The sequence below is a fragment of the Sinocyclocheilus grahami genome, unplaced genomic scaffold (assembly GCF_001515645.1).
Source record: "Sinocyclocheilus grahami isolate Dianchi unplaced genomic scaffold, SAMN03320097.WGS_v1.1 scaffold1436.1, whole genome shotgun sequence".
In the NCBI taxonomy this organism is placed as follows: domain Eukaryota; kingdom Metazoa; phylum Chordata; class Actinopteri; order Cypriniformes; family Cyprinidae; genus Sinocyclocheilus; species Sinocyclocheilus grahami.
In genome coordinates, this window is record NW_015506615.1 from 161929 (window position 1) to 177903 (window position 15975).

General features: G+C 38.6%; 1 protein-coding gene across 3 annotated transcripts in view; it reads left to right on the forward strand.

The window, feature by feature from the left end:
• Positions 1 to 3557: 3557 nt before the first annotated feature.
• Positions 3558 to 15975, forward strand: part of LOC107570276 (filamin-A-like) — a 44813-nt gene continuing 32395 nt past the window's right edge. For 2 of the 3 annotated variants that reach the window (XM_016256486.1, XM_016256487.1), the window contains exons 1-2: positions 3568 to 3872; positions 8063 to 8548. In XM_016256486.1, coding sequence (XP_016111972.1) covers positions 8167 to 8548 — 382 coding nt within the window. In that variant the 5' untranslated portion in view covers positions 3568 to 3872; positions 8063 to 8166. Of the gene's footprint in view, positions 3873 to 8062; positions 8549 to 15975 lie in introns of all 3 variants that reach the window. The other variant, XR_001607015.1, reaches the window with a different exon arrangement.

Consider the following 15975-nt stretch of genomic DNA (forward strand, 5'->3'; position numbering starts at 1 on the left):
TGCAATTCGACCTCAGTCTAATCAGTCATATCATAATTAACGCGACTTTTATGTCACTCTAGATCGACATTCATCATAATTCTGCACTGACAGGAGTCGCTCCAAAGATTTTACATACCATTAGTTCTTTGGTCATTCTGTGAATATGACAGACAGTTGTGGAGGTTGTCAGTGGAGAGACAGTGAGGTGTTGAACTCTCTATACAGGCTAAATATTTAAAAACTATGCTCTCTTTCTTCTCATCTTCATCCTCCTTATCGCCTGCTCACACATTAGCTGGCTTCATTGCCACAACACCTTATAAATGAACATGTAAACGCTTACTTCGGTAGCCTCCGTCTTTACTTCCGTTTGACAGTTTGCTTCATGCCGTCTTGTTATCGTGCATGTAGGCCAGTTCAGGACCATGACCATTTCACACAACAATCTGATATTGACCACATTTCAAAAAGGTAATATGAACAACCAAACAAAAAAAATCATATCTGAGCAATAAATCATTATTGAGCACGAATGCTTGCAGTGTTAATGTAGCCTAAATCGGACCTATGTCTTGATAGTCTTTTTTGGAAGAATCACTTTGTTTGGATGTCGATACAGAGTGTCCCCTGTATGATATGACTTGAACCTTTCAGCACAGTCCTTGAAGGCCATCAACATCAGCCTATGAAAACACAAAGATAAAGAACAGGAAAACATGAGAGTCTGCTCTTTTTGAAAAACACATTTGTTTTGATTGGATGTCTCAATTCATGTACTGATTCAGTTGGATGGGATCTCTGTAGATTTTGCCGGGTGTGGGCATTACCGAAGGTCATGAGCATAATGTATGAGATGCAATTTTACCATTATGAAAATTTTTTGTTAATTTGGACAGGATTATGATCACAAAGTCTGAATATACCTGACCTCCTCAGGGAAAACTAAATGTTTTTGTTTTGTTTTCGGCCTTCATTTTGCTTCTGTTTGTGTCAGAATGGTGGTGAATCAGAGCTCAGTTATCATCCTTGTTTTTCAGCTAATACGGTTCGGTTAACAACAGGACTCTCTGCCCTCCAATGATTGTATCCATCCTTCCACAGAGCCACACATTCCTGTGGAAAACATGTTGTATCTGTCACTACAGCTTCCTGTGTTAAAGAATTACACCCAGAAACGGATGGGTCACAACAGTCCCTTCTCTCTCAATTTTTTTGTCCTTCTTTTTCTCTCAATAGTGTGACACACTTGATCAAAGAACACGTACTTGCTTTTTTAGCTTGGCCAGTTCTTGATAAAGATTATTGCCTTGTTAAACTTGCTGCTATTTTGTTGCCGTACGTAATAAAACATTATTAGGTGAATGTTCAGTGAATTTAAACTGTTCAAAATGTTGCTCTGGCTTCTATCTAACATGCAAAAGTGATGTCTATTGCTTAGGGTGCAAGTCTCACTTTGAATAAAAATGTTCTGCCTCATTCTTTCGGTCTAAACTTATCTTTGAGAATAAATTGCCCTCTTTTTCTAAACCAGTAAAACAAACAAGGAATGTAGAAATCTTGGGATTACAATGTGAAAATGTAAGCAATTTTCTCTCCCTACATTTCTCTTTTATTCCTTTTTTCTTTGCTCCTGCTTGATCTCTTTGCCTGCTACTGTACCAATTCTGTGTTTACTGTCAATAAAACTGAGCATAATATTTTATTAGCCCATATATAGGCCCAATTTGTAGCAATGACAACATTTTTCCCGGTCTTCACAGTCCACTGAAGGAGATCTACTACTGCCTCTTGTGTGCATAGTGAGCATATGTTTTGTTGTGCATTGTGATATTAGTGTTTGTGTGATTTCTTTATTTTATCTCAAATTCAGAGATTTAGGACTCTAGCAACTAGACATCTTCAAAATAATTCTAATTAGTAAACTCAAAAAAAGAGATTCTGCACAAGTTTATCAATTTATATGTGTTCCTTTCTATGAAAGCACCAAGATTGCATGTACCTTGACAAATAAAACACACAGAAGCAGGTCTTCACACACACAAAAAAAAGTTTTTTGGTTATGCATGTTTAACCTACCTGGGATGTTTTGTTAGTCTGAAGCACCTGATGTATGGAAGATTTTGGACTATTCCCCCTTAGATTCCTGGCCTTGTTGACATCTTTTCTTTGCATGTGGCTATTTTTATTTATTCTCCACTGATATCTTTCTGCCTTTCTATTGTTGACAGAAGATCTCTGCCTGTCTTGTCTTGATCTAGGTTGACTTGATCACACTCTAGGGAATGTGGGCAAGAAAAAACACAGACAAATTATGAGATTTCCTCCAACACCAATATATATTGGTGCTGGGTTAAAAATTATAAAATATATAACATTTATAAAAATATTTAAGATACGTTAAGCTTGTTAGATTAATCACCAACATTTTTAAGAAACTTTTCTTGATTGTGCCAGTAGGAAATATCATTCATTATGCCATGTATGTGTTTCTGTATATAAGAGATAGGAAGGGGAAGAAAAAATACCTGCGTCAAATTCCATATGGTGCAAATGATACCTAGTTTCAGACCGCTGAATTTAGTTAAAGGTGTGGTGAGGGCAATATGATGTCATCCCACCCCAGGGTTCTTTGATAAATTAGGCAGTTACAGCTGGTCCCTTCTCTTTCCCTCTAAGGAATGAAGTACTGGGAATGTTTGCAGCCAAAGACAGTTACCCAAGGGAGACTGGCTGTCTACGCCAGGTTTTATTGGTAGCAAGAGGGTTACAGACATAGACAGACCCATACTGGGCCATTAAAACATCCAGCTGAAATAAAGTAATGTATTAAACAGCAAACTCTGAGTCTTTTATTATTACAAAGTGACACACTTATAGTCTCGCCTCTCTTCAGCAACCAATAATTTTTGTATCAAATGAGAAATTTGTCCCAAAAGTATGTGAAATAATATTCTTAGACTGCATTTAAAAATATTTGGCTTCACTATAATAGTGAGAACATCTCATAGACACAATGGCTTTTAGGGGCGATGACCGTAATCTGCCCCCTAAACCTAAAATGTACACAAAAATATCATTTTTTGTGATAAACGATAAATGATCTCAATAGGATACAGACCCTCATGACACATTTACGCTCTGCAGTATAAAGGTTGGATAAAATCCAGTGTGTTCTGAGAGAGAGAGAAAAAAACGTGTTCTATGTCTTTTAATGTAACCTACAGTGCTGTGAAAAGGTTTTTGCCCCCTTCCTGTTTTTTAATTTTTTTTGCATATTTGTCACACTTAAAAGATTCAGATCATCAAACATATTTTAATATTACACAAAGATAATGCAAGTAAATACAAAATGCAGTTCCAGAGTGTTTTAGTCAATAAGATTTTTTTTTTCACTGAGACAATGGAAGTTTAAAATGAAATGCATATTATTACCTCTGGACTTGCAACATAACAGCTTGGGTTAAACAGCCAGCCGATGCTCTTTGTTAAGCAGTCTCTTGTTAAGCCAGTGTTCAGGCATCAGGCAGATGGAGCAGATACAGGCGCTCTGAACAGGGTGACATCATACCTTTACAATCTGAAGGCGCGGCCGCCGGTATCACGTCAGCTCGAGACGAGAAACCCCCCTCTTTGATATTTTACCAATTAAGGTTCTCGCATTAAGACCAGAGAAGACAGAAGGAGGCAGAGACGAATAAGGGGTGTCACTAGTGTTTTTTTTTTCTCGAGTTCAGCGAACCAAGCTTTTCCTCCAGGGACACTCGTCCGGTCCGGGAGGGTCGTACAGTGAGATTCTGTGGTTCAGTGAAGTTCACTCTCTGCTGCCTGTGCCACACGCAAACTCTGAAGGGACACAGGAACAAGAATTACTTCAAGGCAAGCAGCAAAATGTAAGTTATAAATCCTCTATTCAGTGCTTCGAGGCATGTTTTGTCTTGCATTAAGTGCTTTTAAACCTGGGCAGCTTACTTTTATTCCAGTTTTGCGTCAAATCTAAGCTCACTTAGGGTTAAATTCGTAAACAAAAAAAATCGTTGACGCAGACTTTCACCACCAAACGTCTTGTATTTTGCGTAAATGTTTCTTGTAACGGGATGGGTGTCGCGAGTGCAGCGTAGCTTACTGTCCTTATTTTTACTGAATGGCTGGATATCATATACTGCGTACTTATAAGTGCCCTGCATAAGGGCATGCGAGGGCGTATCTATAATGCAAAGAATTAGAAGACGGAATAAAACGAAGCAAGCTAACAAGAATTAAAATGAAAAATTAATTTGTACTGAAGGCGTTGTAGCCTCTTTAAATGCAAATCCGAACATTACTATTTATTTCAAATCAATACTGCATGTCATTTACAAAAAGTGTATAAATCCAAAGCACTTCAGAGGTTTTGGCTCATCACTCTCGTAATCTAATTAAGGCCTCCTCACCAAATAAGGGAAAATATGGAAAGGTCCGCGCGCCCTTCATCCTTTGATGTGAGAGGTGCGCGCGCCCCCCCATGCTCGAGGAGAATCTTGCATCTCGAAACATCGCGACCTCACCTGGATGACAATCGTGAGACAGTAAGACTCGTACTGTTGTACATAAAACATTAGGGTTCACAGTAAAAACACGCATTTTCTTCCTTTATATGGGAGTACGGGGCTTGTTGTCACAGGAGCTATATATCAGTAACTATGGTTTGAGTCAAAAGTCCAAATACACAAATGTGTGTTTTCTCTAGCAGTCGTTTTGTTTGTTGGTTTAAAACACAGTTCAAAACCGTCTTAAATTGGGGTTATTTTGGTGAATTATGTCCTCCAAAATAAAATTACAGTATCACTATATTTTTGCTATAGCTGTTGGTTAAATAAGCGAGCACAATAAAACCACACTGGCATACATTCAGAGGAGTCAACTATGAATGAAAGCCTATTTCATTTGAAAGGCTGGATTGTGTTTGTGTTGATAGATTTTTTTTAAATAAATGTGAAGATGGGGCAAGTTGTCACATTTTTATTTAAATTTAGCTGGCTCCATTGTGACAACTAAGCCCATTTAGTGTGACCCTGCTTTTAGTCAGTCAGCTTGCAATGAACTGTATCTTTTTTCCTGGGCAACAGTGGTAGAAATGTTCAGTAGATTTTTTATTTTTTTTGTATGCAAGACTTTAAGGTTAAATTCATTGTCAAATGTAAACCTGCCCTGAGGAATATTCACTGCAGTAAAAATGTGACAACTAGCCCCTGTCATTTGCAGTGATATAATTATTAGTGTTTCAAATAATATAAAACACAACTTAGCTGCTCATATTTTCTGTTTGGTTTCCATGTGCACAGTAGCAATAGCAACTCCACATCCTGTTGACACAAGAGTAGAACACCTTTGCAAAAATACCCATAGTGCCATTCTTCCCCTCAGTGGGTAATCGGTGTTTTTCACTGGTGCAGATGAGATGCACATCAGCGGCTTTATGGCTGACAGTCAGTGTATGGGCTAACCACACTTTTCAGCATGGCTGAATCATGGCATCACATGCCATCTTCACTTCACTATTTTGACAAGTATCTGTCCTCAAATGAATCTAACGTTATAATGATTATATACTAAAGTCAAATGATTACATTGATGTCGGTTGAACTCACTACATTGAGAGCATGTTTTGATGATATAAAATTAATGAAATATATGAAATTACTCATTGATTATTATTATTATCATTAGGTTTTCATTCAGATAATTTCACTATTGTCAACAGCTGTGAGTTAACATCCTTCTGTCATTAGGGATGACATGGAAGAGGTGTTAGTGAGGCCAGCAGGGGGTGCTCACCCTGTGGTCTGTGAGGGTCCTAATGTCCCAGTATGGTGATGGGGACACTATACTGACAAAAAGCACCGTCTTTCGGATGAGACGTTAAACCGAGGTCCTGACTCTCTGTGGTCATTAAAAATCCCAGGATGTCTTTCGAAAAAAAAAAAAGAGTAGGGGTGTAACCCCATTGGCCTCTGACCATCATGGCCTCCTAACCATCCCCATATCTACTGATTGGCTTCATCACTCTGTCTCCTCTTCACCAATAAGCTGGTGTGTGGTGGGCGTTCTGGCGCAATATGGCTGCCGTCGCATCATCCAGGTGGATGCTGCACACTGGTGGTGGATGAGGAGATTCCCCCTTCTATGTAAAGCGCTTTGAATGCCCAGAAAAACGCTATATAAATGTAAGGAATTATTATTATTTTTTTTTTTAGGGCGACTGGGGGGTGTAATAGTGTTCTTTTCAGCTATGTGTCTCAAACAATATTCACATATTTGTCTGCAACATATTAAAGTATTTCAGAAAACTATACAATCTGATTTTGTGCAATATTTGTGGGTACAGTAAAAGTACACAGAAATATGTTACAGCCCATTCTGCCTAGTTAGATATGATATTTCTATTTAAAAAAACAACAACTTGTGTGATTGTTACACATCAAATTAAAAAAGAGAACCTGCTGATTCTGATAATTCCAGTTCTTTCGTTTAACAGCCATGATTGAAAATGAAGTTATAAACTGGATGTTAATAACTGTTACTTTAGTTTTACCCTTAATAAGTGTTGTGTGTGGGCCTGTTAGGTAGGAGGAACATAAAATCAGCCTGTCATACTTCATATTTCCTGCAGGTGACGCCAAACTACAATATGGCTGGCTGCAGTAATGACTTGTTCTGAATGCCTGACTTGTTCGTTCTTCCTTCTGAGCAACTGGCCTATTTACAGTTAGACTGCATCGTGGCCATGATAATATCACATGGAATTTGAGAACAATAGGACATTGGTGATTTTGTTGACTGGAAATAAGTTAATAGAGGACTATGATTACCTAGTTATAAATGAAGTTCCGTGATTTTGAGTCTGATGTGATGTAAACGTATCAATTTTAGGTTAAGCTGTGAGACTGTGATTAAAGCTTAATGACTAGTCTGAGCCATTCGTCTGCTCATCTTTTGCTCTGCTAGAAATATCAAGTTTTCACCGAGCATAAATAGGAATGAGACAGAGAAGGAGAGCAAGAGTATAACACATTATGTGGTTATGTAGAAGTTTTATGATGGGGGCAGGGCATTGGAGAGGGGGTCAGAGAGGCATCGGTGGCTCATTACATGAAGGGCATTCCACAGATTCTCCTGGAGAGACAAACTCTGAAAAAAAAAGCTCTAAAGGGAAACATTCTTTTTGGACTGCGTCCTCACATACTGTTTTGGCCCATTTGCCTTATTTAGTCAAATGTGGGATTAATGCAGCTCTAAATTGTTCTGTTTTGTGACTTTCTCCTACAAAATGGGTACAAGGAGGATGGAGATCCTGCCAAGATTTTTATATGCACACCTTGGGTATTCAAACACCTCTTTAGACATATTTTCAACTTTTTTACTCATCTTTTGTGAATTTTCACTTAAGTTGTTTGGACACCATATCCAACAGTAATAATTTGATAATTGGTGGTATTACGTCAACACATAAATATGGCATAGAACATTTGCTTGAATTTAGTCTTTACTAGCCTATATCTACATGTGTTGATAAATGCATAAAGTGAAACACTATTTTAGTATTAATTTTTTTAAACATATGACAATGTTTTTTAAACATATGACAAAACATAGGTTATAGCCTACATAATGTAGATTTTAAATGTTGTGTAACATAAATGATTTATTTAATTGAAATCGCTTTCTCACGTCAGAGGAGGTATCGAATACTGGCTTTGAGCGATATTTCGTGTAATGTTTCTTTGTCAGTATATGACATGCAAACGCAACATTAGAGAGCTTAATGCATACTAGACATTGCGTAATATCCCGTGAATGCTGCATCATGTGAGCTGTTTCAGACCGATTACCGGTCACCTACTGATAATAAAACGACTAAATGAATGACACAATGACATACTTTCATTCAGCAACATCTTAAAATCCGAAGAGGTTTTATAGAACAAATATATGTTTAAAAATGTCCACGTACTTCAGCCATGTGTCGATGAGAAACACAGATGTAATTAAATGCATGTGTATTTTAGCCTGATTTCAGTTAATTCTTTGTTTTCCCTTCTAGTCACATAACTTTGTAAAGAAGAGCACACGAATTGTACACTTCCACAAGACTCCACCCAAAAAGCGAGACAGCGAATTAGTGCAGGAGACCCGAGACGATAAAAAATGAGTCAACACACACGCCCCCACCAATCGAGCGCCGCCGCCGCCGCTCCCCTATCCAACGCTTCTCTCTCCCCGGACAAGGACGCAGACATGCCCGCTACAGAGAAAGATCTCGCCGAGGACGCGCCATGGAAGAAGATCCAGCAAAACACATTCACGCGTTGGTGCAACGAGCACCTGAAATGTGTCAATAAGCGCTTAGCGAACCTGCAGACGGACCTGAGCGATGGGCTCCGGCTGATCGCGCTTCTGGAGGTGCTCAGCCAGAAGAAGATGTTCCGCAAGTTCAACCAGCGCCCCACGTTCAGACAGATGCAGCTGGAGAACGTCTCCGTGGCTCTGGAGTTCCTCGACAGGGAAAACATCAAGCTGGTGTCTATAGGTATGTGTCCTTTCAGTTCTTATTTTAATCGTTACACTTCATTAATTTATAGTATAAAGTTATAATACAGTGTGTTTTTGGAGTTTAGCCCTCTGTTTGTGGCATCCATTATTATCCGACTTTTGGCCAACAAACAGGGCATGGCATTTTAGACAGGCCACAAAATAACGGGAAAGAGTGATGGAAATGAATTGTGGCCTCGGATTGTTTTGTGCACAGTTGTAGCATTGCTTCACAGGTTGCACGTGCTTTGTGGACTTTTGTGAACTTGTTGCTCACGCAGACGGTTTTGAAAATAAGATATTGCTTTAATCGCCTTTGCGGTTGAGAATCTGACAAAGAAGTGAGGATTCTGAGGAACCACAGTCGCTCCAATCAACTGCTGTAAATCCAGCCCCGAATGTCGTAAAGCAGCAGCAGACATCGTGGCGAATAGTTTAGGGTGGTTTAACCCTAGTTTGTGTGCTGAATGAAAACTCGACTAGTGCACCAAAACATTGTTTTATGTTAAATATTGATGCAGTAAGAGAGCTGTATGGCGAAAAGGGTGGGAAAACTGCACTTTTCCTCATGATGGGAATGTTCACTTCCTCCGCTAGAGGGTCTTATTTCAACGAAGGGTTGCTTTTTGGCATTTTTTTGTCCGTTTTTACAAAAAATGTTTTGTATTATTATTCTCACGCGGTTCACTGGTGGCACAAAGTAGAAATATCGATCCGCGAGGACACGCCTTCCTCTCATGAGGAGCACAGCTGTCTTCTTCTGAATTTAAGATTGTTGTTGTGGGTGTCAACGTTTTAACGGAGGGATTAGAACATCAAGTTGCACAACATTGCTTGTAGATGTCGAGACTCGGTTCCTTCATTCAGTGCTGGTTGTGATTTGATGACTAACACCGTGACACGCCCTCTAGTTTATGGCTCATTTCAGGCACTGGCGGTGCAGACTGCAGAGTGAATCTGTATTGGATCGTAGTTTCATTTAATGCGTGCATGATCAATGTAAAAAATTAGCATCTTTAAATTCATGTCCTAGAAATAGCATCAGCATCTTTAGTTTTCTTCATCTTTAGCATGTTTTAGGTTATTCAAAATCCTAAGACTTTTTGCCAAATTCCAAGTTTAAACTGGCTTTTGAATTCCAAGATTTTAATTTAATTCTGCCTTAGAGTTTTAGTAATTTTTTTTCTCTTCAGGATGCCCATGCTTTCACCAGCAATGCCATAGCCAAATGGCTGTAGGTTTTGCTCTTAATGGGAGAGTTTCCCAACAGTGCCCAGAGGGAATAAATAAACGTAATCAATGATTATTCAGCAATTGCTCAATATTTGTACTTCGAAACACCTTCATCCCTTATTGTTAATATGAGCATATATGCTGGACTCTGAATTGCTCACACACCCACACATGGTGTAATTGAATTTCATGGTAGCATCTAACAGCCAGTAAAACTTTTTTCACCATGAATGTGAGTTATTGCTTCCTCTAGGAATTCAGTATGCTATGGTAGGACTATTTGTGGTGTTCTATTCTTTGCAAGAACATTAAAGAATGTACAGAGACTTACTAAATGTGCATTTGTGTGTGCCTGTATATGAGCAAGCATAAAGGTGGTATGTCTGTTCCCCTGTCATGACAAGCCCAATATTTTACCCGTCTATACGAATATAGAGCTGCCTTCCAAAGTTTGGAAGAGCGTGACAGCCCTGTATCGCTGTCTTCATCTGGGTGGGGCTCCTAAAAGAGCTTTCAAGTGTGGAGCCTAGGAGACGCTCTATTCTGTCTCTTCATCTGGTGTGTTAGGACTTAAATGTGACGCAGCAAAACATGATATTAATCAGCACAGCCCTTTAAATCATATTTAGGACACTTAAGAATTTGATGCTGTTCAGCAAATAAGCTGCTCAATATCTTGTCTCATTTGAAGTGATTTTAAATGCAATAATTCTATGTGGAGTCAGAATAATGAATTTGAGTATAATTGACTTAGTTGAGCTTGTCAAAGTGAGTTGCATGTCAAGACTTGATTCTGTTGTGTAGGCAGTAAGCGTATACCTATAGGTGCAGAATACAATAACTTTATTAAACATTTGTGACCTTTTGTGTAATGGTTCAGATAGGGCTGGGCGATATAGCTAAAAAAAAATGTATCAACGATATAATGTTTCATATCGTTCGGTATCGATAATTCTTTAAATTTATAACCTTTTTTTAAAACCAAGAGCAATAGAAAAAAATGTTGACCTTTTTAACAATTTTTATTTTTATTTTTATTTTTTTTTTAAATGAACTCCAATTTATTGAGACAAACAACAAATATTTTGTTTTAACAGTCAAAAACAAAATAAAAATTAAACATCTAATTTCTAATGTTTATATGCAGATTAAATGGGTTAAACTTTTGTCTTGTCTCCCGAGGCCACAGGAGGGCGCCATGAGCAAAATAATGCAGTACACAATGTCAACGCAGGGAAATAGCTGTCTATAAAAAAAACGTGTATTACGTCTAAAATTAACTCCTATAAATCAAATATAATTTCGTAAATTGCATAAACAATTATGAACAAAACAGCATCACGTATTTATGCATTGCTTAATACAAAGAGCCGAATCGCCCATCACACAGATTGCCTTTAAAATCATATGAGACGCAGTGAAAAGGAATAAACCTCCACAAATTTGCGACGCGTTTTCTAAAAGTTTAAACTGTTTTAACTTTGCATGGCTACATCTCTTGTGTGAGACGTGAGTGCAGCAGTCGTATTTGTCCGTCTAGAAAATGCGCTGAATATGCATTCTGTGTGAATGGCTTGGTTTCAGTTTTAACCTAATCAAGATCTTCTAGGCATTGAGCTACTATATTTCTCTAATATTTTGAATGAATAACGCAGCAACTGCACATCTCGTGAGCTAGACTAACAAAACATTAAACTACAACGTCACTTACATCATCATCACGGCATCTCGTGCGCCACTGATGACGCACATCTAACATTGGATTGTACTATTTTTGCGTTCAAATGTTTATTTTAAATTTGACTAATATTCATTCTTTACTCACAATCTCCTCATCACAGGCAGGCACAGCACTCATGTTCGTGTTTGTGTGTGCTGTCTGCGTCACTCATAGCATGTGCCTATATCGTGCGCTATATCGAACATTTTTTATATTGTTATTGAAGGTGTACCGTCGATAAATATCTATATCGTTTTATCGCCCAGGCCTAGGTTCAGAGCCTCTGAAATGCAGTGAGCACAAGGTTCCAGTATATTGGTTTTGTTCTGACCACTTATCTTGAGTTTATCGGGTTCAAGTCTTTTCCCCGTTCATCACATTTAATTGTTAAATTTTCTCACTATAACATGCACTTAGCTTTTCAGTGTTTTTATTTATAGAAAGCATAATTAAGCTTAATTTTGTTCAAAAATGAAAACATTTTATTTAGAGTTATAGTGCTAAATGTAGAGGCATGTAATTATTTAACTGGTCCATGGCTGAGGGAGGCTTCCTTATGTTCCTGTGCTTTATTGGCAATGCCAGGATTTCCTGTTTGTTTGGGCGACAGTCCTGTGGCAATGGAGCGCAGCAGTGGGGCACTTTTTCAGCTGCCTTTGTAGCGGAAATATTTTTTTCCCATTCATTTTCTCTATGGGAATTAAACAAACTGAATAAAGGTCTAACCATGAACCAAACCAACCAGCTCTGAGATGAATCTCAACATTACAGTCTTTGATTTGAGGCAAAATAAGAGTCTGACAAAGATAAGAGACCGTTCTTAACGTCTTTTATAGTTGATTCTTTTTATTTGTAACTACAATCCCATGAAGCTTGTTTCCATGGTTATAGTGACAGCTTGGTGAATCCTGTTCAGGATTACGGGTAGTTCTATGCTAGATGTTGAACTTGAAACTGATGAAAGGGATTTTACTTCTGGAATCCGACTGCTGCACTCTAGTGCTCCTGAACCGATCTTTCATGTCACTGCAGCTGCTTTAAATATAAGTGAAATTCAAGTTGCCATAAACGGAAGTACATTGGTACTACTGCATACTTGCACCAGCGAATAAGTGGCATGTGTGCGTGATTGTGTACCCTCACACCGTTTACCACACTGAAAAGCACCCTATGGCAAGTCTCTCAACCCAACCTCTGTGTGGTTTTACTGTTTTTATTATTTTTTTGTATCGTCATTGCTCTTTTAATTAGTCACACTTAAATCTCAATTTCTGCATAAACAAAAGAATAAGGTGATTTTGCACTTTAATGACTTTTTGTTACTCAGATGTTGAAGTTTCATTTTACTGTAAAACCTTTTAAAGGTTTTTTAAGGTCATTGTCACCCCACTAGACAAAACCGCTGCAGCTGCATGTGAAACCACATGCAGACATCTGCCACGCGCCCAGTATTCTCTGAAAAGCCTCATGACTACAAACGGAGACACACAAATAGGTAGGCAGACTGGATAAATAGGGACACAACCTGGAGAGGAGACGGTGAATCAAGATGAGTAAAATAGAATGTGGCAGTCAATGAGAGGGAGAAAACTTCTTCCTCTGCTGAGCTGAGATTGCTGCTGATTCAGTTTTTTCCTCCTCCTCCTTTTGGAGATAAGAAATTGAATTTGACTGTCAAGCCAATGCAGAGAAACAGGGTGTGTTTTGCAATATTTTTAGATGGAGGATATGACTTATTCATTTTGGGTGAAGGGTGGTGTGTCAAAGGGAGACTGCAAATAAGAGAAGTGAAAGTGGGATCGAGGAAGGGTGGAGTGGTGGTGGGGGTGTTTCCTAATGGGTGTGATTGCATGGCAACCCATAGAAGAATCCATCACCAACATTTTTTATTTATTTATTTATTTTTTGGCAGATTGTATAATGTAGATAGTAGGGGTGATTCACCCTTGATGGTTTCAGGAAAAGAATCCAGCTCAATTGACACTTATCAGATTGTCCCAAGGCATTCATCTCCACCCTTATTTAAGAGCACAGATTTATGTTCACAGTCACACTGGCAGAACTAATGATGAACAGAAATATCACTGAACATGGTCACATCTTTAGTGACCTCACTAAAATGTAGTCTTGCCTTTTATGCCTGTGTGATATATGGATTGTGGCTTTAAACACGCTCTATTGACACTCCTGGCCTCTTTTTTGAGGTGAACTTGATGGAACTGGGTTCCGTCCAGCCACTAAACAATGAAGCCAAATGACAATCCAGCTCTGTCAATATGGGGTTTTACAAAAGCACTACCACAGCAGTTTTCTGCTCTAGTCAGTTTTCTCTCCCTCACTCCTTCCCTTCCTTTCCCTGCCTCCTCCTGTTCCCTCCCTCTCCCAGCTGTAATCAGAAACCCCTGTGCAAGGGAATGGGTGGCCTGCCAGGATCAAGTTTGCTTCTGCCCTTTTAAGGCTAAAAAACCAAGGGGAACATTTCCAGAGAGAGAGAGGGAGGGACATTTGGAAGTCATAGAAAGTAAAAGAAAAGGAAGTTTTCTTGCAGAGTTCATGCTCCTTAAGATGTGTATTGGATGTGCTCTGTTTGGAAAACCAAAGCCGGGATGAACAGAATTCGACATTTGTACGCCTCATGGTCCTCGTTAAGACCTGCGGCACAACAGTTGTTTTCGTGCTTTTTTTTTTAGGTTCTTCAAAGTGCAGATGTTTGAGATAGAGAAACATGCTGACAGGCACCAGTGTCTTTGCGGACAACCCATGTGGTGAAAACTGGTCATGGCGTTAAACTGACATATAACATCAAATCTCACAGAATGTTATATCTGAGAAAATCCAGGCACCCCTACATTAAAAAAAAAAGTTTAACACTTTCGTAAATTTGGCATGGTGGAAAATTTTTCTATATCTTTTTGGAAATCTACTTTGTTGTAAACTATTTATCCGTGCATAGGTTTTTTTTCGCAATTAAGCTCGTAATTAATCAAATGACGGAATTATCTCTGGTAATTTATGCAGGACTTCTGCAATCACATAGTCCGTTTAAACCTGCCACGTTCTCCCAGTCAACCACAAGCTCTTTCAGATCTGCCTCCATCCAATCATCAACTGATGGCCAAGACCAAGTCCCGCCCTACCTTTTTTATTTTTCCCGATAATCCATTTTTTTTGGGATATAATGTCGTCATCATACAGAAGAAAAGATTTGTTGCTACTTCCGTTACATCTCAAATTTAACTTCCATTAAAGTGATAGTTCGTCCAAAAATAAATGTCGTTTTTGGATTAACTAACATTTCAACTCGTATGATTTTTTCCTTCTGCGGAACACAAAATAAAAAAAGTTAAAAAAAAAACGTGGTCCAAACAACATTCGCTCCCAGTTTTTCGACTAAATAAAAAAAAAAAAAATCTTTTTTTTTTTTTTTTTTAAATCTTTTATTTTTCCCGATAGTCCATTTTTTTTGGGATATAATGTCGTCATCATACAGAAGAAAAGATTTGTTGCTACTTCCGTTACATCTCAAATTTAACTTCCATTAAAGTGATAGTTCGTCCAAAAATAAATGTCGTTTTTGGATTAACTAACATTTCAACTCGTATGATTTTTTTCCTTCTGCGGAACACAAAATAAAAAAAGTTTAAAAAAAAACGTGGTCCAAACAACATTCGCTCCCAGTTTTTCGACTAAATAAAAAAAAAAAATCTTTTTTTTTTTTTTTTTAAATCGTCTTTTGTGTTCCATAGTGGAAAGAAATGTCTTCGTAGGCTAGAGAAAGAGAAGGGGGGGTCAGTCCTGTCAAGTTTTCCATGTCTCTGATTGCATTTGTGTATAGAGGTCTTGACCATAATGATAAGACCTTTTTGGAATGTGTGCAATTTCCTCAATCCTCCTCTACGGCCGTGCGCAAACATTAAACCCCCACTGCAAGAAAATGACCTCAACTTTGTGAATGAAAAGTTATTTGGCTAATTATCTAACTGAAATATGTGACATTTTCTTATGAAATGTATCTCGGGACGAACACTCCTCCTCATCCTTGGCGTGTCTTCAGACATCTGCAGTGTGTTATATTGTCCAGTGGTGTGGGGTCAAGGATGAGGGCTGATGTCAGAATGGCTGAGGTTATTTGGCAGGTCCAGACAGAGGGTGAGTCACGGGAATGAATCTGTGCTCTGATCCACTACTGAGGACTCGGCACTCCAACATGGCTCAAACAGGAAGGCCACAACTCACCAACCCTGTCTCTGTCCCTCCCTGTCCAAGTCCATGGTTGTGTCTGAAAGCTAGGAAAGCAGTGTACGGAGGAAGGAAGGTAACAAAGCACAGCCGAATCCAATGTTTGCATAACATTTTGTCTACCAAGATGCCATCATTTGATTGGCAGCATGTTGTTGCCTTTAACCCACAATTATTTGTGTGTGGTTGATGTTTTGTGGAAAAAAACGGCATCTGATGGAGCGGTTTAGATA